Here is a 23,682-nt window from a genome sequence, read left to right as displayed (position 1 = left end):
TTCCTTGAGTTACTAAGTGAGGTGTGAAAAATGTTTTGGTCTGTTTTCTTTCCAGCTTCTGGGAGGTGATGCAAAAGTTTCTTGTGATCATAATCATCATCATCATTATTAGTGTGAATGGTTATTTGCCTCGACTGACTGGGGGTTAGAGAAGACAGAGCAGAGACACAATAAGAGAGACAAAAAAAACACAGAAAGGATTCTTGGATCAATCTCTGCTTCTATTTTATATGGTAATAGAGGATGAGCTGTCTTCTCTGGATGATGTCACAGCTAACAGAATGCCAGACCAGGTGTACTTACTATGAAAGGAAAAAAATGACAGAACAAAAAGTTAAAAGCTAAAATAACAACAAACAATGCAAATTGGAGAACAGTAGGCAGTGACAAAATAGATCCTGATGTCCTCGAGCAGCATAAGCCTATAGCAGCATAACTATAGTGGTAGCTCAGGGTAAGTGGTCGATTGGATACTGATTCTCAAGATTTGGAATACATTTTTTTCAATGTGATTTGATCCGATCCCAATTAGGATTGCTGCTATTAAAAACATTTTAGCTGTTAACTGAATTTCATGACTGTGTAGTTGTGCGACATCTTGATATTAGTATCATATTAACATTTAACTGCAAATTAATAAAGTAATAATACCTAATGGCGGCTGTAAGGACAAAGACCTCTTCCTAAATGTTGAGACAATTGCTTTGACAAAAAGAACTAATAGACTAACGTGGTTGTTAAGCTAAAGTCTGCTCTCAGTGTGCTTTACTGATAAAAACACAATATTATAGCTCCCACATACTTGGGCGTGCTGTGCACATATGTGCGGCTCGCAGATACTGTGCGGCTCGCAGATACTGTGAGCCGCACATACTCTCCCCGGACCTTTTACCTTCATAATCAAGTGTACGTGTTGCTTACGTTTCTTGTGACAAATTCATACAATTCCCACACCTTTTCCCAGCAAGGCGATGTGGGGGAAAAGGATGGTAAAATGTTTCATTAGCTTTACTAGTAGAGCATGTAGAGACGTTTATTTTTTTTTTCCAGCAGGCACTCCTGCACATATGTGAGAGAGGGACTGTGATGCTGCATGTCCTTGCAGCCTGCCAGTGCTGCCGCATAGGGTTGAGGTTTTTCAGCCCAAGAATCTGTTAAAAACCACCAGAACACACAAAAACCCACCAATCAAATAATGTTCTGTATGATCAGCCCTGAACGCACAACAGTTTTAGAAAGCCACAATCCAACAAAAAATATTTTATGGAAAGTTAAGCATGAGATTATGGTAAACTTTCAGAGCGTGGCGGCACTTCAGTTTTGCTGCAATGGCAAAGCTGTCACCTGGTATTTGTGTCACCTGGTATTTGTATCCCCTGCATGGAGAGCGATGCAGGGGTAGCGGATCAAGTCAACTCTGTCTCATTTTTAATTGACTGGACATGGAAGTAGAGATGTTTTACTTTTGTTAAAAAGTGAAAGAGGAATGTTGACACTTTATTGTTAATGTTTTAACTTAAAACAGGGAAAAAAACACACAACTGTTCTCCCTTTGTTTCAACATATCGAGACTGCCTAATATGGGGAAACTCACATCTGTTCAAACTCCATTCACAACATTTACACTCAATATTGCACCTCTAAACAAGTCATTTCCAGATTTCTGACGAAAATACGAAAATTCTGTCTGCTGCAACAAAAGCTCCACCTTCCTGAGTCCAATAAGCTGTCTGCTTTAGAAGCCAAGCAAGTCCAGGAGCATCTCCATCGTCAAGGGGAGGCTGTCGGACCACTGCTTCCATATTGGTGATGAACCCATTCCAACGGTCACCAAGAAGCCTGTGAAGAGCCTGGGGTGATGGTATGATGCCTCCCTCAAAGACAAAGAGGAAGAAGAGCAGCTCAGGAAGGACATAGCCAGTGCATCGACAGAACCTTGCTTCCTGGCAAGTTCAAGCTCTGGTGTATGCAGTATGGACTCCTGCCACGTCTCCCCTGGCCACTAACCGTCTATGAGGTTCCACTCTCAAAGGTGGAAAAACTGTAGAGGCTGGTCAACGCCTATGCCAGGAAGTGGCTTGGCCTTCCCAGGTGCCTCAGTAGCATTGGGCTTTATGGCAGAGGAATGCTGGAACTTCCCATCACTAGCCTGGCAGAGTACAAGTGTGCCAAGGTTAGACTGGAAATGACGCTCCAAGACTCTAGGGACCCACTTGTGTCCCAAGCAGCACCCATCTTGGCCACTGGGAGGAAGTGGACCCCGCTAGCTGCTACAGAGCAGGCAAAGGCAGCACTCCGACACCGGGACATTGTGGGACATGTTCAGGAGGGGAGGAGTGGCACTCACAGACCAACTTGGAACAAGGCCAATCCAGCTCAGAAGCGCAAGCTGGTGGTCCAAGAGGTACGGCGGGAAGAGGAAGCAGCAAGGAGCACACAAGCCGTGGCACAGGCAAAGCAAGGAAAGTGGATGGCATGGGAAGGAGTTGAGAAAAGAAAGCTCTCCTGGAAAGATCTATGGGAGATGGAGGCATTCAGGGCAAGCTTTACCATCAGAGCTGCTTATGATGTTTTACCGTCACCTGCAAACCTAAGCCAATGGTATGGCGATGACCCCACATGCTCCTTGTGCCCAAGCCCAACAACACTAAAGCACATCTTGGTGGGATGCAAGACCAGCCTTACCCAAGGTCGCTACACCTGGTGACACAACCAGGTGCTCAGAAGTATTGCAGCAGTGCTGGAATGCCAGCGGATGAGTGCAAATGCGCTCCCCCCGCCTCCATCCCACCGGCAGCCAACACTTTTTGTTCGAGAGGGTCAAGCCAGCTTCACCATCACCAGTAGGGCTGACATTGGGCAGCCGGGCAGAGCACAGGACTGGAAAATGCTGGCAGACCTGGACAAAAAGCTGTGCTTTCCACCGGAAATTGCATCCACCAACCTGCGTCCAGAACTCATTCTGTGGTTTTCGTCACTCAAGCTGGTGTACATCATTGACCTCATGGTACCCTGGGAGGGTGCCATAGAGGAGGCCTATGAGCGGTAGAAGCTGAGATACACGAATCTTGCAGCAGAAGCCCAACAGCAAGGATGAAACGTGAAGGTACGCGCGGTGAAAGTAGGCTGCAGGGGATTCATAGCCAGCTCAACAACTAGGCTACTCAGGGAGATGGAGGTGCGAGGGAAAGCCCACAGGCAGGCAATCAAGGACCTCTCCAAGGCCAGTGGCTGTGGATCAAGAGGAAGGACCTGGCCTGGGGCTTAAGCGTGTGATGGTTGATGGGAGTGAACCTAGGACGCTGGGATTCACTGCTGAACCCTCTGGATGTGTCGTGGGCCTATCAGCGAAACACAGGAGGGCGCCCACTTGAGAACCCAAGGGATGCCATCACTCACTTCATGGCCAGTGGCTCGTTGGTGCCTTCGGTATCTATTGGGATAACAACATCTTGTCCTACTCAACAGATCGTAAAACATTTTGTTTCTAGATAGACCCGCATGAATGGATCAAATGAAACAGACCCCAAATGTACATAATAATAATAATAATAATAATAATAATAATAATAATAATAATCATTCAATAAAGTTAAGACCAAAATTATTTATAACTGATCACTCTTCTGCTGCTCTAACACTAACTGCAGCAGGAATTACTGATGGCCACAAGCTATGAAAGAAGCTGAAACACCTCTGCAAAAGGAGGGTTTTAGACTGAGCTCTGATTGAACAGTGCTATGAAAAGGTCATCCGCAGCCAAGATGGGTTTTGTTATTTTTTTGCGTGAGGAATGCCATGTGTGGTGTGTTTGTGCATGTGCGGTCAGGGAAATGCGTGTCTTACACGGTCAGTACCTGGTTGAGTCAAATTGCCCCAATAACTACTATGAACCAATGTCTAATGATGAAATCACGAAGTTAATGTTTACTCAAAAACCACCGAACTGACTCCATATCTGCCTAAATTATGTCCACCCACCCAAAGCAAATTATACCCATAAAATAAAAATGAAAACCACCTAATCCGGGAGCACTGCCGCTTACATGGAACAGCTCAGTGTATCAAGCTCCGTGTCACATATGAAACAATTCAATGTGAAGACTTAATGCTGCCGAACAGTTTAGTGTAACACCGCATACTCAGTCGAAAAAATTGAACTCTGCGCCTGCCTGTCAGCGCGGACTCATGCGTAAGTAATGGCGGCTCACACAGTGAAAAATATTGGTTTTATGAATCGATTTTTAGGAATAAGAATTTATTTATAATTGCAAAATCAATATTTTAACACTGCCCTAATGTTTATGCCAATTTGGAAAATTGGCTAGCTGATGAAATTTGCAATTGCGACTGAATAATCGTTTTGACTCAGCCCTTGTGTACAATGTAGCGGCTAACAATGGAAATGAAGTACGCAGTCTTCTTCAGCACAAGATAGTGTGGTTCTACTTCCTTTGACAGATTTGAGATGTTATTGTTTCAACAGGCATTGATTCTGAAGGCCATGCTGCTAACTTTGTGGAAACTGAGCAGATAGTTTTGTATGAGGGAGCAAAGGCTTCATTTGTCCAGGTAAGTTTGTAAGTAAATTTATTCTTACAGTTGGGTGTTTTTTTTGTTTTTCATTTTTTTGAAAACCGTTAGATATATAACTACATTTCAGAAACTAAAATCTATTTTCATTTACAGACACGAGGTTCTATGCCATTTTACTGGAGCCAGAGGCCCAACCTGAAGTACAAACCTAAACCTGTAATCAGCAAAACCATGAATCATGTAAGAACCACCATTTCTTGTTGTCTGATTTCTTTGGTTTTAACCAGGGTAGAATTGACAATCTGATGGTAGCCATTTGATGAATGTATACAGATGGATGGTTTCCAGAGGCACTTTGACTCTCAGCTGCTCATCTATGGAAAACAAACTGTTCTAAACCTGGTGAGGACATTCAAATTAAACATTGAGCTAAGAATAATCTGACTGTATACATTTAAGGCCAATTTTGACTTTCTTGTCCAGGTGAATCAAAAAGGCTCAGAGAAGCCGCTAGAAGAAGAGTTTGCCAAAATGTCGTCTGGTCTGAACAATGGTATGCTCAAGTAAGTGCCATTCATTGCTTTTAAGGTTTTACGGTCCCTTTTTCACTCAGAGGCAACAAAATGTCTAACAAAGCAGTTAAAGTTGTCAGTTTTTCTTTCTAAAGATAACTTCAGATTAGCTGTGCCTGAGAGTGGTCATTCAACTTTTAACATTATGTTCATTGTCCTCAGTTACTTGGCCTTCGACTTTCACAAAGAGTGCAGTCACATGAGATGGGACCGGCTTCAGATCTTGGTGGATGCTGTTGCAGAGACACAAGATGAATATGGGTAACTGAACTACCAAGCTGTTGGTAGCTCAAGATACATACTGTAAAGAGGTGTTGAGAATTTTCTCTGTGTCTAGCTACTTTATGGTGAACTCGGATGGAAAGATACTGACCCAGCAGAAAGGAGTTTTCAGGAGTAATTGCATGGACTGCCTGGACAGGACCAATGTAATTCAGAGCCTGCTGGCCAGACGTTCACTTCAGTCTCAACTTCAGGTATGTTCACCTCTTCTCATTTGGGAAGAAGAAAGATGGTGAAAGGATCAATCCTCTTCTCAATGACGATGGTCTGAACCAATATTCTGTATACCTAGTTAAACAACAAACTAAGTTATAAGAAATGTGATATAGGTGAATAAGACTATGTGGCAGTAATTCAGTATTACTCTGGGTTTTTCTTCTGTGCTGCTTAAAGAGAGGAAAGAAAATTCCTGGTAAATCTCACCTGCACTTTGTGTGAGAACTGTAAACAATCATGGCTGAATAATGATGATTCTGATTATTATATTTTTTGTGTTTTATTTCAGACAAATTATGATAAAGGAACAAAAACTACTTCAAGTTGGAGCTGTGAAGTTAGTTCACAAATATTTAAATGAATCAATGTATTTTAAACTGGGTGAACTAAATTAAGTACAAATTCTTGTTAAGGATAAAATAACAAAGGTGATAGTGGGCATAGTTGAATGTATAACAATTGATGTTTGTATAGAAAACAAGAAAAATGTTCTGGTTAGCTGTATCTACAGAACATATGGTTCTCATTCAGGGTTCCCCCCAGCGTATTATAAGCCTGGCAGGCACCGGGCTTTACTTACATTCCAGTGACCATCTACCGGTGTTTGTTTATGACAGTTGTCACAGGAAAGCTGGTAAAGACGACACACAAAAGTACAAAAGAGAGGTTTCGATAATGGCAGTTTCTTCTTCTTTAAATAATTAAACAGTGGGAAGCCCATTCAATGTTAGAGGGGATGTCAGGTGGGTTAAGAATTAAAATATCTTCTTGGAACTGCAGAGGGATGCAAAAACTAAAAAAATCACTCTGATACTTACTTATTTTCTATAAACTCACCTGTTATCTAGTAAGGAGGCTAAGGTAGGGAGGAGGTGGCAGGGCTGTATATATTCAGCACCTTTTACATCTCAGGTAAGAGGGGTTTAACCTGACCAGGGCAGTCAAACTTTTTTACAGTAGCAGGCCACACACTATCAGGTAGGAGGGTGCACTTATGCCAGTGCCCAAGCCCCAGAGGGGAGAATTTTGAAAAATAGTCTCCCTGATGTATTTTGGAAGCTTTCAAGACAGGTGATTCTTTAAACAATAGAGTCAAGTGCATGTTTCAAATTGAATAAAAGGCAAAAAATGTGAATGATCATTTCTTCAGAAAAACAACCTTTGTTTTTTATTATTATTCTTAAAACATTATTTTTTCCCATGATGTTATCATCATGTTTTAACAAGGTAAGGTAATCTCCATTTGCATAAAATTAGTTTAATTTGAATTACTAGCACCACATAAAACAGATCAGATTAGGTGAGGTCTATTCATCTTATTATTATTATTCACAGTTCTGTTATAAAAACGATCGTTTCTTCACGAACAAAGTTGAATTTATGATAAAAATACAGGGTTGGAATTTAAAATTGAATTTACATGTTGAATTTATTTCAGTCATATCGCTCTTTCGAAATCTCATCTCAGTTTAATTTCACTTGCACTCATCACACACACGATATATCATCGGCGAAGATTCTAGAGACGAACACAAAATGCATCCCCTGAAAAACTTTGATAATTTGCTGCTGTAATATTATATTATAATATATGTAATATTATAGATTTTTCAGAATAAAAACCTAATAGATGTGCATAATCAAAAAATAGCAGAAATACAATTATAGAGCATTCAGTATTGTAAGAAAGCCCACGCTTTTTCTGGATAAATACCTTACTGTATGAGTTAAGTTCTATTCCGTTTCATGCCTCTTTCCTTGTAAGTTTGAAATGTCCCATGCTCCTGAATGCACCATAGCTTTCTGACGCTCGTGAAGGCATCACACTGGTCTATGAACGCTGTGCTGTGTAGATGCACGTCTGATCTTCCGCTTAAGACAAAGCTTTGCGGTTTCAAAACTCATGTCTGCTCTCATGGTTTATTGTTGTGTGTGAATGACAAGAGACCACAACAAATAAATCAGCCGTACCTCGGATAAAAACTTTGGATTTAATGTTGTGACTCACCCGTAGCCCTGCGACAGACTGGCGACCTGTCCAGGGTGTACCCCGCCTCTCGCCCGGTTAACGACCCCATGAGGGATTAAGCGGATCATAAAATGGATGGATGGATAACACCCGTAATTTTGTAAACAAATCTGCCAAATAACTAGTTTTTTTCCCCACAAGAGGTTTACTAAAAAGTTTTGATATCATTAAGTTAATAACAAGTAATTGCGTTGGTCACATTTTAATCTGTTTTCTTTGTCGATATTCAGTTGTACAGAGCGAGGCGCGCTCCCGCGACAGGGGACGCATATCTCGGCAGGCATGCACTTTTCGGCATAACACCGGTCTGTGTTTTGATCGGAAAAGTAGCATCTCGGTTGGAAAAAGGAACCCAATCACTCGTTAATGTTGCTCTCAGTGGAGACAGATGCAAAAGTGATTTTTGGGATGTATAATCGGGGAAATTTAGGCGGCGACAAGAGCTGCTATAGACGGCGATTTGCCGCCGTTGACCGGCTACTTTTGACTGCCCTGCCTGACTCTAGCCAAATAGATTTCGCTCCGCCTAGCTCCACTCACATTCATCTGGGACCTCTCCATAGGAATTGCCTTTTTTGAAGTCTGGGCCTTATCAAAAATCCTTGCGTATGATTGGATAAGCCACTTGTTTGTCATCTTTTCTTTATCGACGTGCTATTTCAACCACTCACACCAAAGCTAACCCGTGACGCAATGAGAGCGACACAGGAAACGCGTTTTATTGACAGTGAGCTGACGGGAAGAGGGGGGAACACAGGCGGCAAAGCGCCGCGGGTCGGAGTCGATCCCGGGCCGACCACGTCGAGGACTAAAGGCCTCCTAATATGGTTCACGCTAACCGCTCCGCCACGGGCGCGCCCCGGAAAACAAAACTTGCCAAATCCGGTCGGGAGAAGGGTGAAAACATCGTTTCCACCAACAAAAGCCTTCAGAGCCGTTCTCTGATGTTCTTTTAATGAAACAATATTAGGTAGATTGGACAACACGGAAGAAATAGCAGCATCAATGTTAACGCTTGCTTCCTCGATGCAAGCCGCCATTGCTATCTGAATCAAAACAGTCTCACGTCACGATCGCTTATCCAATACGTCACATCTATGAAACTCCAGCCCTGCGTCCTGATTGGCTAGACAATTATTATTACGGAAAAGATAAATTTGATAAATATTTATGCTTCTAACACTGAAGACCCCAAGTTCTTTCATAATCTCTTCTTTAAACTGGGCATACACTGTACAATTGATTCTTCAGTCGTGCAAGAATTTTTTGGATCGGGCCGAGTTTAAGCTTCATTGTGTGTCCTGCATCGTGGGGAGGTGGATAACGAGGTGTGATTAGCCTCTCACGACAACCTCCTGATCAGGAATCATACGGTCGGATAAAAATCAGACATGTTTGAAATTCAGTTGGTCCTTGTGAGGTGATTGTCAGTGCATCCAGCTGTTGAAGCAGAGCTACAAGCTTCTATGAGCCGATTTCCCCCAACCTCACGCACTGCACACGTGCAAACAAGGGAATTCTTCTTTTTTTAGACGAAAACATAGGAGTGAAAAGAGAAGCATGGCGGCAATACGTGTGACATGGAGTGAAACTACGGAGGAGCAACTCGTAGAATTGCCAAGGCAGCACGTTTCGTTCTAGTGAGCCTAATGTTTAACAATGAGCTTTGACACTTCCGTACAGTGTGAGCAGTCAGATCGCATCAGGGTGTACAGTGTAATAACAGATATCAAGAGCTGTGAACTTTTAAACCCTGCAGTTTCGTTGTACAGTTTGAGCTGTATCTGAGTATAATGATTGAAAATATTGCACAGTGTATGCCTGCCATTATAATTTCATCTATGTCTTGTTGCTATATTATAGCAGGGGATTTTAACTGGTTCTAGACTCAGAAAACATATCTTTCATAGATGGCCAAATTCACATCTTTATTGAAACCAATACAGATGAAACATCACCCACTTCAAAATGGAAAGCCTTTCAGGCCCATATAAGAGGGCAAATAATTTGTTTTGCGAGTTATAAGGCAAAACAAACCTATCATAAAACAAAAGAACTAACAGTAATTGAGTTAGTTGAAAGAGATTATTATTAAACGTTAAGTCCAAACATCCACCGAAAATCTTTTGCTACTGAGAACACAGTATAACAAACTTTCTGCCTCGAGAGCAGCCTCACATCTTTTGAGTCTTAAACAGACATTTTAAGATCAAGGGGAAAATCCCTGGAAATTATTAGGTATGTGGGTCAGTTTGTTCAGGTCACCGGTGATCCAGGGTTTGTTATTAGGGAAGCATCTTACAGTTCTTATAGGGATGATGCTGTCCACACAGAAGTTCATATAGTCGGTCACACACTCAGTCGTGGCATTTATATCCTCTCCATGTGGCTCGTGGAGAGAAATCCAATCGGTACTTTCAAAACAACCTGGTAGGGCTTCTTCAGCTTCCTGAGACCAGGTAGTCTATTTACAAGGGCTTTATAATCTGAGATGAGAAAAACAAGGTTGTAATCTGATTTACCCAGAAAATGTCTTGATCTGGAAATATATGAATCCTTGACTTTTGTGTTAAATAAATCCAATGTCTTGTTTTCTCTGGTAGAGCAGCTGACAAACATTGGCAGCACATAGCAGAGAATGAGGCCAGATATTGCCACAAAAGAATTGGGATGCTGTCTGTATCCTGGGGTCAACGGAATGTAAGGGTGAAATGTAAACAACCACCAAAACAACACTGGTAAACTCTCTTGGCGAATAATATGGACAAAAACTTACTGCCAATAATTCAATATCTGGACTTCAGAGAAGACACTTCACAGTAACATGTGTTGGGTGACACCATCTGTTGTTGACAAGCGCTGCCAATCCACCTCCTTTCTTTTTCTTGCTGCTCTTTAAATCTCTGTGTGCTCATATAGACAGGAAGCCCTGCAGAGAGACATTGGAGTCAGGGATATGATCCTGCAGCCATGTCTTAGTTGTTGTGCAATTACACACTGTTCAGATCAGAATCAGAAGTATTTTAATAATCCCAGAGGGAAATTAATTTTGTTACACGCTCCAGATATACAAACATAATTATATATATATAAAACATTTTCCACAAAAGAAATATAAATATTTATACATATGTAACTCTATCTATCTATCTATCTATCTATCTATCTATCTATCTATCTATCTATCTATCTATCTATCTATCTATCTATCTATCTATCTATCTATCTATCTATCTATCTATCTATCTATCTATCTATCTATCTATCTATCTATCTATCTATCTATCTATCTATCTATCTATCATTTACAGATCTAAAATAAAGTGATAATGGCAATGTGCAAAAGAGAGCAAAAAGAATGGATAAATGTCAATAATTCTATAATTATGTGTCAGAATTACAGGGGGGGGGGGGTCTGACTCTCAGAGGGAGGCATTGTAGAGTTTGATGAACACAGGCAGGAATGATTTCCTGTGCCGCTCTGTGGTGCATCTGTGTAATGGGAGTCTTCTGCTGAAGGAGCTCCCCTGCTAGGCCAGTGTGTCATGGAGAGGGTGTGAGACATTGTCCAAGATGGACTGAAGCCTGGACAGCATCATCCTCCTCTGCCACGGTCGTCAGAGTGTCCAAAGTTGCCCACCACAGTGATCACCCTTTTCAGTGCAGCCAACTATTGCTGAGTCATTAGAAAACTTCTGAAGGTGGCAGGACTCAGTGCAATAGTTGAAGTCTGAGGTGAAGAGGGGGGAGAGGACAGTCCCCTGAGGGGCCCCAGTGTTGCTCACCAGTTCTGTAGGCGTACATACTGTGGTCTGCCTGTCAGGTAATCAACAATCCAGGACATGATGGGGGGGCTCCACTTGTACTGCAGTCATCTTCTCACCCAGTAGAGCCGGACGGATGGTGTTGAAAGCACTGGAGAAATCAAAGAACATGATTCTCACAGTGCTTACCGGCTTGTCTAGATGAGTGTAGACTCAGCAGGAAGATGATGCTGTCCTCAACTCCCAGGGGGGGCTGGTAGGCAAACTGTAATGGATCAGTGAAGGGTCTGACCATGGGCCTTAGCTGCTCCAGGACTAGCCTCTCGAAGGTCTTCATGATATTGGATGTCAGTGCCACCGGTCTGTAGTCCTGAGGGCCGCTAGGACGCGGCCTCTTTGGCACAGGAACAAAAATTATTTAATGTTTAATAAATATTAATAAATGTTAGGTATTGTTCGGTGAATATCAGTTCAAGAGCTCATATAAGGACAATAGTTAAAAGGGATGATTCGAGCACTGGTGTTCTTTTACCAGCAAACTCTGCATACATATAGAATAAATGAGTGATAACTTCTCTTCAAGTTCAAGAATCTATTAACAGAAATAAGATGAACATCCAGAGAACATCACAATAGAATGTGAATCCTTTTTTCAGTTTGCTTGACGGGGCTTTGGATCCCGCCTTACAAATACGATGTACTTTGTTAATTGTTAGCTTTGGCAAGCCCTGCAAACACCTGTAAAACAACATTTTTAATAGAACGGAACTACCCAGGCCACTTTTCCCATAGACATAATATAAGAGTAGACCCCGCATTGACTGTCGCTGCGCAGGAATTACGGCCGCCATCTTGGGGTGGTCGATCTGCTACCCTATCCTGCTGATGCAAGCTGAAGACACTAAAGATGCCTCAGCACTGTGCGGCTTATTTTTGTTTAAATTGAGGGACTCGAGGGATAAGATGAAAAGATATTGTTTATATTTTTGATTAGAATGTGATTTTTCTAATATTAGGTAGAGAGATACAGGTCTACACGTTCAAGTTTGTTCTGTGATAGCATCAGAGCTTTGTTAGACCGAAGTGAATAAACAGTATATATGTGTATGTATGTATGTATGTATGTATGTATATATATATATATATATATATATATATATATATATATATATATATATATATATATATATATATATATATATATAGATTCGTCACAAGTCCGCATGGGCCGCACAACGCGTTTCAGCAGAGAATAAGAAGAATAAATAATGTAAAAACGAACGAAAAACAATAGGGTTCTCTGCTCACACAGCAGACAAACGGCTATGCCTTGCATAGCTCGTTCTTTCTGCACTGCGGGCTTGGAACGCTAATAAAAGTGGTTGATCATCATCGTCAGCATCAGAATAATTCAGTGAATCCTGGTTCACTGCAGGTCTGAGTTAAATAACCAAAATTCATCTTAAACAATATGAATTGAGGTTAAATTAGTTTAGCTAATTCAGAACAACATTTGGTATGCGTTTCAACCCATTCAAAATGCAAATCCTGAGTTAAACAAAACATTATTTGATGAAATAACATTTTAAAGAATGATTTTCTCAGTAAACATCAGTAAACTTCTAGAACTCTTGATTTTATTAATGTGATTATACCTCCGGGAGGTTAGGGTTATCGCTGTAGTGATCGGTCGCTAAAGTCGGGTAATCCTAAAGTTATACAAAAACATGATCAAATCAACATTAATATTCCATATTAACGCAGTAATAACGCTCATAGCACTATCGAACGATGGTGGAGACAAACCTTATGTTTGAAACGATCCGTAGTTGTATATCCGTGAAAGCGGAAGTCACCGGAAGCTAATAGCAATTATGCTAGTGGACATGCGCCGGTAACTTTAAAAAGCTTAGGCTTTATTCTGGTCGTAATGAGCAGACCGGAAAACACAAACATTAATATCCCATCGATGTATAAAACCCTTGTGGAGATAACGTTTGTTAGAACCATTAAAACACACTCAAATTACATCACAATTGCATGGCTCAAAGAATGCTAGCGGGAGCTACCCTGTTAGCTCCATGTGTTTCAAAAATACTGTGAAAGTAACCTTCTAAATAACCCATTTAACTTTCCCTGTTATTTCTCTGCCAAACCTGAGTTTGGCAGAGAAATAACAGGGGTTGAGTTTCACAACCTGAGGGGTTGTGAAACTCAACCCCTCGTCTCAGCTTGGCCTGGTGAGGAAAGGAGACCGTTCCGCGCCGTCTCGCACCAGCTTTCCTGCAACAGTCTAACAAAAATAAAAAAGCTGGTTTTGGCATGGACGGATTCTTTACTCCAGCGTAAAGTGTGAGGTGGAACCTGGCTCCATAGCAGGGCACCCTGCTTAGAGAGGCTGTCTCTGCATGGATGTGTCAAATTCCTTTGCTTACAACCCATTTTGATTTCTCCTCATGTTAGATGTTGTTCCCAATTAAATCAGATTTTTGTTCATGGCTTGATGGCACAACACAGTAAAACACATAATACTGCGTTCCTGATACTCTTGTCGAGTTCTTGTCAGGGCTTGAAGTTCATCCAACTTGTTAGCTAACAATCTCACGTTGCCCATGATGATGGATGGCAGAGATAGTTTGAACTTCGTCCCTCTCTCTATCTCTTCTCTTTGCTCCTGTTCTGCAACCACAACGGCTCCTTTTCAACTTGTGGGATTTCTGGCTTGAGTTGTATGATTTCTGCTTTTGTGATGTTAATCACCTCCTCCCGGTTGTAAACCACCCTTTTGCTATTGTTATGCATCATAACAAAAGCGCAAAATATAGAAAAGTATTAGGAAAAATCAATCCTGCCGCACAGCATCCAATACAAGAACAAACTGTTGTCCAAAAAACAATTTTTCCAAGAAAAGCAGGAATGAAACTTTGAAAAAAAAAAAGAAAAGAAATCTCAATTAAAGTTACAGAGCTACGTTAACGTGCTGCCACCCTTAGCAGCACAATAGACCCCTTGCAACCACGTGACTCCGTTACCCAGAACCCCTTGCGTGGCGGCCATATTGGTTGGCAGCCACCCTTACCAACATGCAATCCAAGCCTTATGTGGATGAGTTACAGCCTTCTGATAAGGCATTTTACTATGCTAAATGTACAAGGATCGGTCATGCGGACCCTTTGGCTCTTCCTGATATGGATTTTTCTAGCAATCCCGATGATTGGCCATTGCCATTGGCCATTTGCTATGCGGATCTGGTGAACTACCTTGTGTTGTCACCCACCCCAACGTACAGTGGCGATCAGATAAAGGCGTACAAGAGTTTGGAAGCGCACAAACAGTTCACTGCCAGATGGATACGTGAACTGTCTGTTTGTTACCTGAATGATGTAGCAGTTGTCCGTGGAAGGGTGAGTTTAATATTGTTCAGTCGGCCGTCGTGAGGTTTTCGTGAGCGCATCCTGCTGTTCAAGCAGAGCTACGAGGGGGCGACCTCCGCTCCTCTCCGTCCCCGGCCCGGGACCCGCGGGGCCCGAACGTCGGTCGTGACGCGCTGGCCGCCTGTTTCGGCACGCCTCCGCTCGCGGGGCGGGCCGGGCGACCTACCGTGCCGCGCGGCCGCCGGTGCGTGAGCTGGGCTCGACCCCCTGCTCTGGTTCCCTGTTCACCCACCGTCGCTCGCCTGCCTCTGCCACCACAGCGAGCGGTCCCAGAGGGGGCATGACGAACAGTGTGTACAGTCCGGTCGCGTCCCAGCGTCGCGCCGCACAGATCGTGAGCGGTGAACTTTTTAAACCCTGCGGTTCCGTTGTTAGCACACTGCCAGTCTATTATGGTAGGCAACCTATAAAACGACTTTTTGTCCCTCCCAGCACGATTCCCGCAACCAACAATGCAACAGGTTTACACCATATTGAACAATCGCTCCGCCGGCCATGCGAGTAATAAGCTAACTGTGCCAGTGCAGTGGTGGGCTGTCACGCTAGCGTGCCCACCAAGATGGAGGCGCGCACCCCCGATCACGTGACTGTGACGTCAGATGCAAGGGGTCTATTGTAGAGTTGCTTGTGATCAGAATTGAATTATCGTAGGTAGACAGGGATTTCATAATGTAAAATTGATATTATTTATAATTTGGAAGGAAAACAAGATACTGCTTTATCGTTGGATGCTGAAAAGGCTTTTGATAGTTGAGTGGCCCTACTTATTTTAGATATTAAAGAGATTTAGCTCTGGGAATAATTTCTGCCACTGGGTTAGACTTTTATTTAATTAACCATATGCTGAAATAATAACAAATGGGGTTATATCTAAACCATTTAAAATTAAATGGGGATGTAGGCAGGGGTGTCCCTTTTCCCCCTTACTATTTATTCTAGCAATTTAACCATTTGCCATTGCAGTGCAATCTCATAAAAATATAATTGGTCTGACAATAGGCCAACAGGAACACAAAATTGCTTTATTTGCTGCTGATGTCATTCTCTATTAGGGCAGACAAAGCTGAGATAGTTTCCCAATTTTCCCTGTTAAACACATTTGGGAAAATATCAGGATATAAAGTAAATAAAAACAAATCCTCATTATGTTAACTCCTTCATAGGGATTGGAATTGGACCTCTTTCCAATTCTAAAAGGCAGATAATTTCACATATTTGAGGTTTGTCACATATCAGTGACATTGTTGGAGTTAACTATAACCCTATGGTAATCTCTATCATTTCCTCTATAGATAGATGGAATCACTTGCCCTTGTCGCTCATAGCAAGAATTAACGTTCTTAAATTAAATATAATACTGAAACATTTGTGTCTGTTTCAGTACATCCCATTGTCGCCCCCTGCCAACTTATTTTCATTCTTGAAGAAATTTTTCATACACTTTTTGTGGAATAATAGACAAAGGCTGCGTTGATCATTCTTGTTGGCACTGTATGATAGAGGAGGTCTCAGGTGCCCCAATACACTCTGGTACTATTGGGCACCACAATGGAGAATTATCATGTATTACTTTACAGATGAGTCTCCCCCACCTTGGATGGACATTGAAAATTGCTCTCTTTCTCTCCCGCGGTACATATTCAACAAAAGTCAAACTGCTGAAAAAAAGACAAAGTAAGGAATATGATTTCAATTTGGTACCAGGTGAAGACATATTTAGACGAAATGGCCAGAAAAAGGGTTAAAGACAATAGGAGATTTCATGGGATTAGAGAATGGGCTCCTCATGTCATTTGAAGAGCTAATATCCAGGTATGACATTCCAAAGAAACACTACTTTAAATATCTACAGGTGAGAAAATGTATTAAATCATTTCAAAATCAATGTGTGTCAATCCCCTCAATGTTCTCCCTGGAAAACGAAATGAAGAATGATTACTGTGGTAAAGCAATTATCTCCAAACAATATAGCTTGTTAGTGGAGTGCTCCTCTCAGTCTTCTCTACTGAAACTTAATTACTGGGTCGAAGACATAGAAGAGAATTTGCCTTCTGAAGATTGGGAAAAGGCATGTGCTGAAGCACAAACACTAACTACCAATACATCCCTACATCTTTAAAGCTCTTGGTTACTTTGTCTGCACAGCTTTTTGCCTGTTGCTTTCTGCCTTCATAGCGGAAACCCTGGCTACATCTGAAAATATCCAATTATAGCTCCTGCTCCTAGCTGCTGTTCCTTGACCTTTCATGGGTTCGACAGTAAGAACACTATTGTGAGTAGGAAAGGAGTTTTGGACTGCTATGCGGATTTCGGACAGCCTTTAACTCATATACATCATTACGCAACGGAAACATGCATGGATGATGTGAGTCAAAGCCGGGTCTACAGCCTCCTGAAAAAAAACTAAAAAACATGTAAGATAGACAAATGTAGAGAACGGCTGAAACTCTCCATTTCACAAACCAAAACATATGAAGGCATGTAAACTTAAACAGACTTTCTAGTTCTGACAGTAACTGGCCCAAACGCTTGTTATTGTCTTCTTAAACAGAGTTGACATAGTGGTGATGATTTTGTTTTATTTTAATGGTTTTAATTTTATGAATAGGTTTGTTTTTAACAGAAATAGAGTATACACATTATAGTACCATTTGATTTTACTTGAATCGGTACTTGGTAGTACCGATGGGATTCAGTCGGTACTTATAAAAAAACAAATTCGGTACCCATCACTAATGTACCGTCAGTGTTTCAACCCTCATTGAAATAAAGTTTGTAAACACAACCCAAAATGCAACCCAAAACATTAACACTTGGCTCAAAGACCATTAGGATTGCTGTGTGACTTGTTAGTGCTAGCTTCTCAGTGTAGCCTTAAACACAATAAAAACACATCAGAACACAACAAAATATCTATAAATATCTCTTCCTACTTCTGTCAGGCTTCATTTCCAAATTTCCTTCTTTTAGTAGAACCTTTCTTGTGAATAGGATGGATTTCCTAAAGAGGGCAGGAAAGTTAGTTACTATTTAGTAGTACATAATATTTCTCTCTAATTTCCACAGAGAATTGGAGTTCTGAATGTGGGTCAGCGCATTGAAGAGCAGGTCGAGTTTGAAAAAGTCTACAAAAATGGTAAGACACTGCATGCTCTACTATCAGCATGTGTTATGTGATTAGTAGATTCTGTAAAGTCTTAGTGTATCCTCATGTTTTTGTTTGCTCTCTAACAGCATGGGCTGACAATGCCAATGCATGTGCTGTGCAGTATGCTGGGACTGGAGCTTTAAAAACAGACTTCACGAGGTAATGCAATAAAACATCCCTCAACACACAAACATGTTATTTTAGTTTGAATCCCACAGCAATGCTGTTATTACTGTTATCATGCAGTTGTTTAACCCGAGTTTATTTATTGATCAGGACAGGCAAGAGGACCCAGTGGGGACTGCTGATGGATGGCTGGAACTCCATGATCCGCTACTACAAAAACAACTTTTCAGATGGATTCAGACAAGTACCTCTGTCACACAATTCATTTATTCCAAAAAGATTTAAAAAATTCACAATCATAAGAAAATAATTTCCTATAAACTGGGGTCCATTCTTCGTACGTTGCTTAAAACATCCAAGATCAAATGAGACATCCAAGATGATTTCATCCGGCTAATCATGATCCGGCTAATTGGGTTCTTCGAACACACCTGTTGTCTACGATTAGTATGGCTGGATTGAGTTATCTGAGACAACTGCGCGTTCATGCGTCTGTTTAAAAGGGGAAATGTATCGATAGTAGAAACATTGATCAGCAGCGCTGCTATTGGCTGTTCAGCATTAACAAAGAACGCCCACAGTTTTTCTCCCAACCAGAACACAGCTTTTAATGGAAGGTTATGTCGAATTTGAGTCATTAATTAAAACGACAGTGAACACTTCAAAGTCTGCTAAAGCCAGGAGAGAGGGCTGGCAAAAAGTAGCAAACAAATTAAATGCATAAGTGCTGTCCATGTTAGATGTTTCTATCACTTTCTACAGTATGTATTTTTGCATTTTAATAATTTGATATTTACTTTGTTCTTTTATATCAGAGCCTCCACGGGACCCACTAGAACATGGGAACAAGTAAAAGTGAAGTACAAGAATATTCTACAAAATGGTAGCCTTTAATTATTATACTTTATTTTAAAAAGGCACTTGTTATGTCAAGAGATCCTAATTTCGGTGTCATTCCTTAGACACTGGAAGTAAAGAACACATGCAAACTGGGATTTTTAACAAAAAATGATTTATCTAAAAGTAAAGTAAAAGTAAAACTAAACTTCAAAATAAAATGGCCTGAACAAATCTTACCGAATATTATAAAAATATAAAGCAAACCATTATACAAATAACTTAAATATTTTCTATTTATGGCTCTAACACCTCTTTAAAAGCCACTGTTAAATGATGTGTTTGTCTGTTTATAACAGCCACCAAGAGAAATCTCTCTACAATGGGGTACCGCGCACGTGACGTCACCGTCTCAAGAGCAACGCCCCTTTTGCCGCTTAGGTAGGGCACACAGATAAAGAAGCACGGAGTACCCAGTTATTACAAGCGCAACAGAACCAGCGATATGACTGACTTTGCAGCCATTAAACTTTACCAAGACGGTGTCCCAGGCGCACGGTTTACTGGTCGCACTGTCGAAGAACACACCAACCTTCAGCTCAAACGATGGCTTGAGTGTCGAGGGCTTAAAAAGACCGGAAAACGAACAGAGTTGATTGAACGGTAAGCTTTGTTTTTTTTTTTCCTGCGTGGCGGTCATATCAGGTGTGGGGGATGCGCGGCGGTCATGCCGTCGTCGGCCGTTTTTTTGTTTTTTTTTGTAATCACCGTCCGTGTTTAATGTTTGTCTGATTTGAAATGTTTTTGAGTAAGCTATCCTGGTAGCAGGGTATCATGTTAGCGCCTGCTACCATGACAGCCTATATGCTATCATGGTAGCAGGCGCTTCTTTATTAACATGTCGGCCACCAAAATACTCTTACCTTGACTTGATGTCGCTGGAATTGGGTCAGGATGTTCTTCGGTTGGGCCCTTTCCTCCGACAAAATGCTTGCTACATATGTAGGCCGACCGCACCGGTGTGCCAAGCGCACACATTTCTCCTTGGCACTCTTGAAGAAAACATCCTTCATATGCGGCCGATCAGCGTACCTCGAGTCGCTGTTGCACTTTCCATAGCAACAATGTTTATAAACCATGGTCTTAGATTTGGAAAAAGCAGTCGTTTTAACGAGTAAAACCTAGGCTAACGCACGTCTCTTTTAAAGCAAAACAGCGGCGGGTTTCCGGAGTTTGCCCCACTGCGTACCACGTGATGTGACGTCATCGTGACGTTACGTTTCTAAAAATAGCTCGTTCGCGGTACCCCATTACACTGTCGCGCTGCGCTAAAGGATCCTGTCTATTGCGCAATACGCGATTCATTCGAAAAGCTCTAAAATTATTCTTGCACCTTCCGCAACAGGTTGCAGTCGTAAAAATGGACATAGGTACGACAGACTTCCCTATCTCCTCCGCTTATAAAGCTGCAATCTAATCCTGTTTACATGAAATAAGCCTGCTCTCGAGCAGGTTTAAGCTGGCGCACGTGTTGCTATGACAACAAGTGCAGGAAGTCTTTCGAAGAACCAAACGATCCAAGATCATGCCAAATTGTCAACAATCAAATCCAGCTAACTGAGTTAGCGACGTACGAAGAACGGACCCCTGAATGGTTCTGTTAGGTTCATTGGATTGATTCTTGAGACTTTAAAAACAACTGGTTCGTTTTAGTGAAAATCATTTTTTCTATTCTACCAAACATTTTTGTCAACGTTACTGATGTTGAATAAACGCCAATATTGGGAAGATTCTGTAAAAAAAAAAATTATTTTAGAGCTTGATATAAAAAGTGTGTTAAGTTCTTTAAACATTAAACAGATGTTGTTAATCATTACGTTTTGTAGTGTACCTCTCTCATCTTATTACCATGACTGTGAGTAAAATATGGTGGGTTCTGAGTAAAGGCTTCCTTGTTGATTTATACTTGAAGAAAGACTATAAAATTGCTGCAGCAGCATTGTTGTTCTTTAGGATGCTATTGATCTGTTCCTGGGTAACTTTGCTGTTGATGAGTCAGATGGCCCCACTCCTCTTCGTGTGAAGAAGGACTGGAAGTTCCTAACAGTGAGTCTTATCAGTGTACTACCTAGTAATAACAATGAACCTGAGTGGTCTAACACACTAAACAACTTTTTCTTTTGTATTTTGTTTTTGAAGCTGCCCATTGTGATGCTGGTTGCATTCTCCATGTGCATTGTTTCTCTTCTTCTGGCTGGTAAGTGATGCTTCAAGTGAACACTGCTTTATTTTGTTCTGTAAGGAAATTCAGTTTGTTGCTGGTTCACAGACTGACTCTTGTCTCACTGGGAGATAAAATTAGTCTGTTTTTTTTTTATGGGTGCTCACAGTCACTTTGTGGTTTCTATCCTGTGAAAGGTGTTATGTAGATAAAGTTGTCTTACCTACAAATTGACGTTTGTTTTAAACATTTAATTCAAATTTAAGTATTTGGGTGATCAAATAAGGGTTTTGGGTTTTCAGAAAAATGGCATGTATTGCCTCTGCACTACTTCAGCAACCAAAATGATATTATCATATAAGATCTTTCAGAGAATTTTCATCCATGGTTGAGATGGAGGCTGGATTTGTGCTTCTACTGCTAATGTGAAGGTTGTTTTTTTTTTTTTTTAGGTGACACATGGACAGAGACCCTTGCTTATGTAATGTTCTGGGGGAGCGCCAGTGCAATCACAGCTACTATCATCCTGTTTAATGGCCAAGACTTTGTAGATGCCCCAAAGTTGGTTCACAAGGAAAAGATGGACTGAATGTATGTGTAGGGAGCCTCTGTTAAACAGATGCTCCTGTACCTCATCTTCACTGTTTTCTCTCTCTGATCTGATCTAGACTAATCTGCTATCTGTGTTACTTTCTGGATTTTAGTTTTTCAAATGTTTTCTCTACGGCGAAGTCAACGTTCTTCAGATGTGTGTCCACAACCATTTGTTATTCTGTACATTTGTGTACCTATAATAGTCATTCCATATTCTGGTTTCATGAGATTGTTTTGATTGCCTTGGTTTGTCAGCTAACAGAAAATAATTCTTGTAATACATTACAGTTTATTTCCTTTTGGGTAGGATTTCTTTTTTTGTTGATGTGCTACATACATTTTACTGAGATATGTTGTTAATCCTGAATTGTCACCCCCAAAGTGTTGGACTCAAACATTAAGATATTTAAATGTATTTGTTGTACTTCATTTAGAAAAGCTCTATATAAAGTATGCACACAGAGTTTTGAATGTAACAAGGTTTACAAAATTGTGTGTGAAATATAAATATGTGGCTATACTGCAATGAGTAAACAATGTCTTCCTATAAAGTTTAATTTGAAGAACGTGTGATCAAAGGCCTTCAGACAATTTTGATTTGCATAATCGTAAACTGTGCCGATTGGGTATAGCTTATATTGCCATTTTTTTATTTTAAGCCTCAGAGTTTTGAGATTAGGAACAAGGACTATTTTCTTCCTGCTTTTCCTAATTAGTACATACATAAAAAGTAAACAAAACACTATTGACAGTGAAATGTGTGTAAAAGAGGCCTAATAGTTTTTTATAAGGGTAACTCACCGCCAAATAAATTTTTCTTGCTAATAAACTGTTAACATGGATGTTTTATAGTGCCGTCTACATATCCCAGGCAATATTTTGACATATTACTGCATATTTGTTGAAATACTGCTTCTGTGTCTAAAACCGCCTGTGTGGCACTCTCCTAAGGTTTAATGAAAATTTTGAATGAGTATTGCTATTGGTTAAAGGTATACTATGCAACCGGGGTTGATTTTCCAGCGAGGCTCCCCCCAGAGGGCGAAAGTAAAAGTGCACTGTTGTAAAGATGCTCAGCTGTTCTGGTTTCTCCGTCAAGCCAGGCGCGGTTGTTTTGAGTTTAGCAGACAGGCGAACGCAACGGCAGCCGCCTCGCCAACATTCAAAAAAAAATAAAAATAATAATAATAATTAAAAAAAACTTGCGGTTCTTTGTTGTTGCTTTCGCGCGTGCATATAGTGAATGGCAGGGCAAAAACACATGGAGTTCTCGCCGTAAAGCAAGACCGACTCTTGCGGTCTTGCACGAGACTTCTGAGCCTGTGGGTGCGGGTCCGAGGGCTCTTGCAATTGCAAGTGCGGTATTTCCCCCACAGACCACCAGGGCTGCAGAGAAAACCTTTGTTCGACCTGAAATGACTCATTTAATCATCCAAAACGGTATGGAACACATTAATTAATTGAAAAATGTTGCATAGTATGCCTTTAAAAAGATTTTGTGACATCACCCAGAAAAACTGTTGGGGGCCGGACCACCAGATCCCTGGTCCCTCTATGTTTCCACATTTCACTTATCCTCATCCTGACCAGACGGCCACACTCATCCCCACATTTAGCCCTTTCTCTCATGGAACCGCAGGCTTTGGTGGCACTTTTTCTAAATTAATCTTGGGGTGATGTTATGCCTTTACATTGGGGTGAGTTACACTTTAAGCAGCATTTCTCTGTAGGCTTATTAAGACCAAATTTAGATCTTTTACAAAAATATAATTGAAAACATAATGTTAGATGCTTGATTTTTGGATGGTTATGCAGCATTTTGGAATGGACAGCGTTGGATAAAAAAACTAAATTGTTTCAGTGTTTTTCTTTCACAAGAAGCAAAAAATTAAACATGCAAGAACATAACAGTAATTTTACACC

General features: G+C 41.1%; 1 protein-coding gene across 2 annotated transcripts in view; it reads left to right on the top strand.

Annotated features, from left to right (window-relative positions):
- The window catches only part of sacm1la (SAC1 like phosphatidylinositide phosphatase a), a 52,021-nt gene extending 29,420 nt beyond the window's left edge, over positions 1-22,601 (top strand). For both annotated transcript variants that reach the window (XM_036145628.1, XM_036145629.1), the window contains exons 9-20: positions 4,487-4,572; positions 4,690-4,776; positions 4,870-4,938; positions 5,020-5,099; positions 5,271-5,369; positions 5,446-5,584; positions 17,900-17,969; positions 18,068-18,140; positions 18,258-18,351; positions 20,958-21,050; positions 21,144-21,201; positions 21,618-22,601. In XM_036145628.1, coding sequence (XP_036001521.1) covers positions 4,487-4,572; positions 4,690-4,776; positions 4,870-4,938; positions 5,020-5,099; positions 5,271-5,369; positions 5,446-5,584; positions 17,900-17,969; positions 18,068-18,140; positions 18,258-18,351; positions 20,958-21,050; positions 21,144-21,201; positions 21,618-21,754 — 1,085 coding nt within the window. In that variant the 3' untranslated portion in view covers positions 21,755-22,601. The remainder of the gene's footprint in view (positions 1-4,486; positions 4,573-4,689; positions 4,777-4,869; positions 4,939-5,019; positions 5,100-5,270; positions 5,370-5,445; positions 5,585-17,899; positions 17,970-18,067; positions 18,141-18,257; positions 18,352-20,957; positions 21,051-21,143; positions 21,202-21,617) is intronic.
- The last annotated feature ends 1,081 nt before the right edge of the window (positions 22,602-23,682 follow it).

This window comes from Fundulus heteroclitus, chromosome 13, assembly GCF_011125445.2.
Source record: "Fundulus heteroclitus isolate FHET01 chromosome 13, MU-UCD_Fhet_4.1, whole genome shotgun sequence".
NCBI lineage: Eukaryota > Metazoa > Chordata > Actinopteri > Cyprinodontiformes > Fundulidae > Fundulus > Fundulus heteroclitus.
Note: the sequence above shows the minus strand (reverse complement) of the source record. Positions and strands in the feature narration are given on the sequence as shown.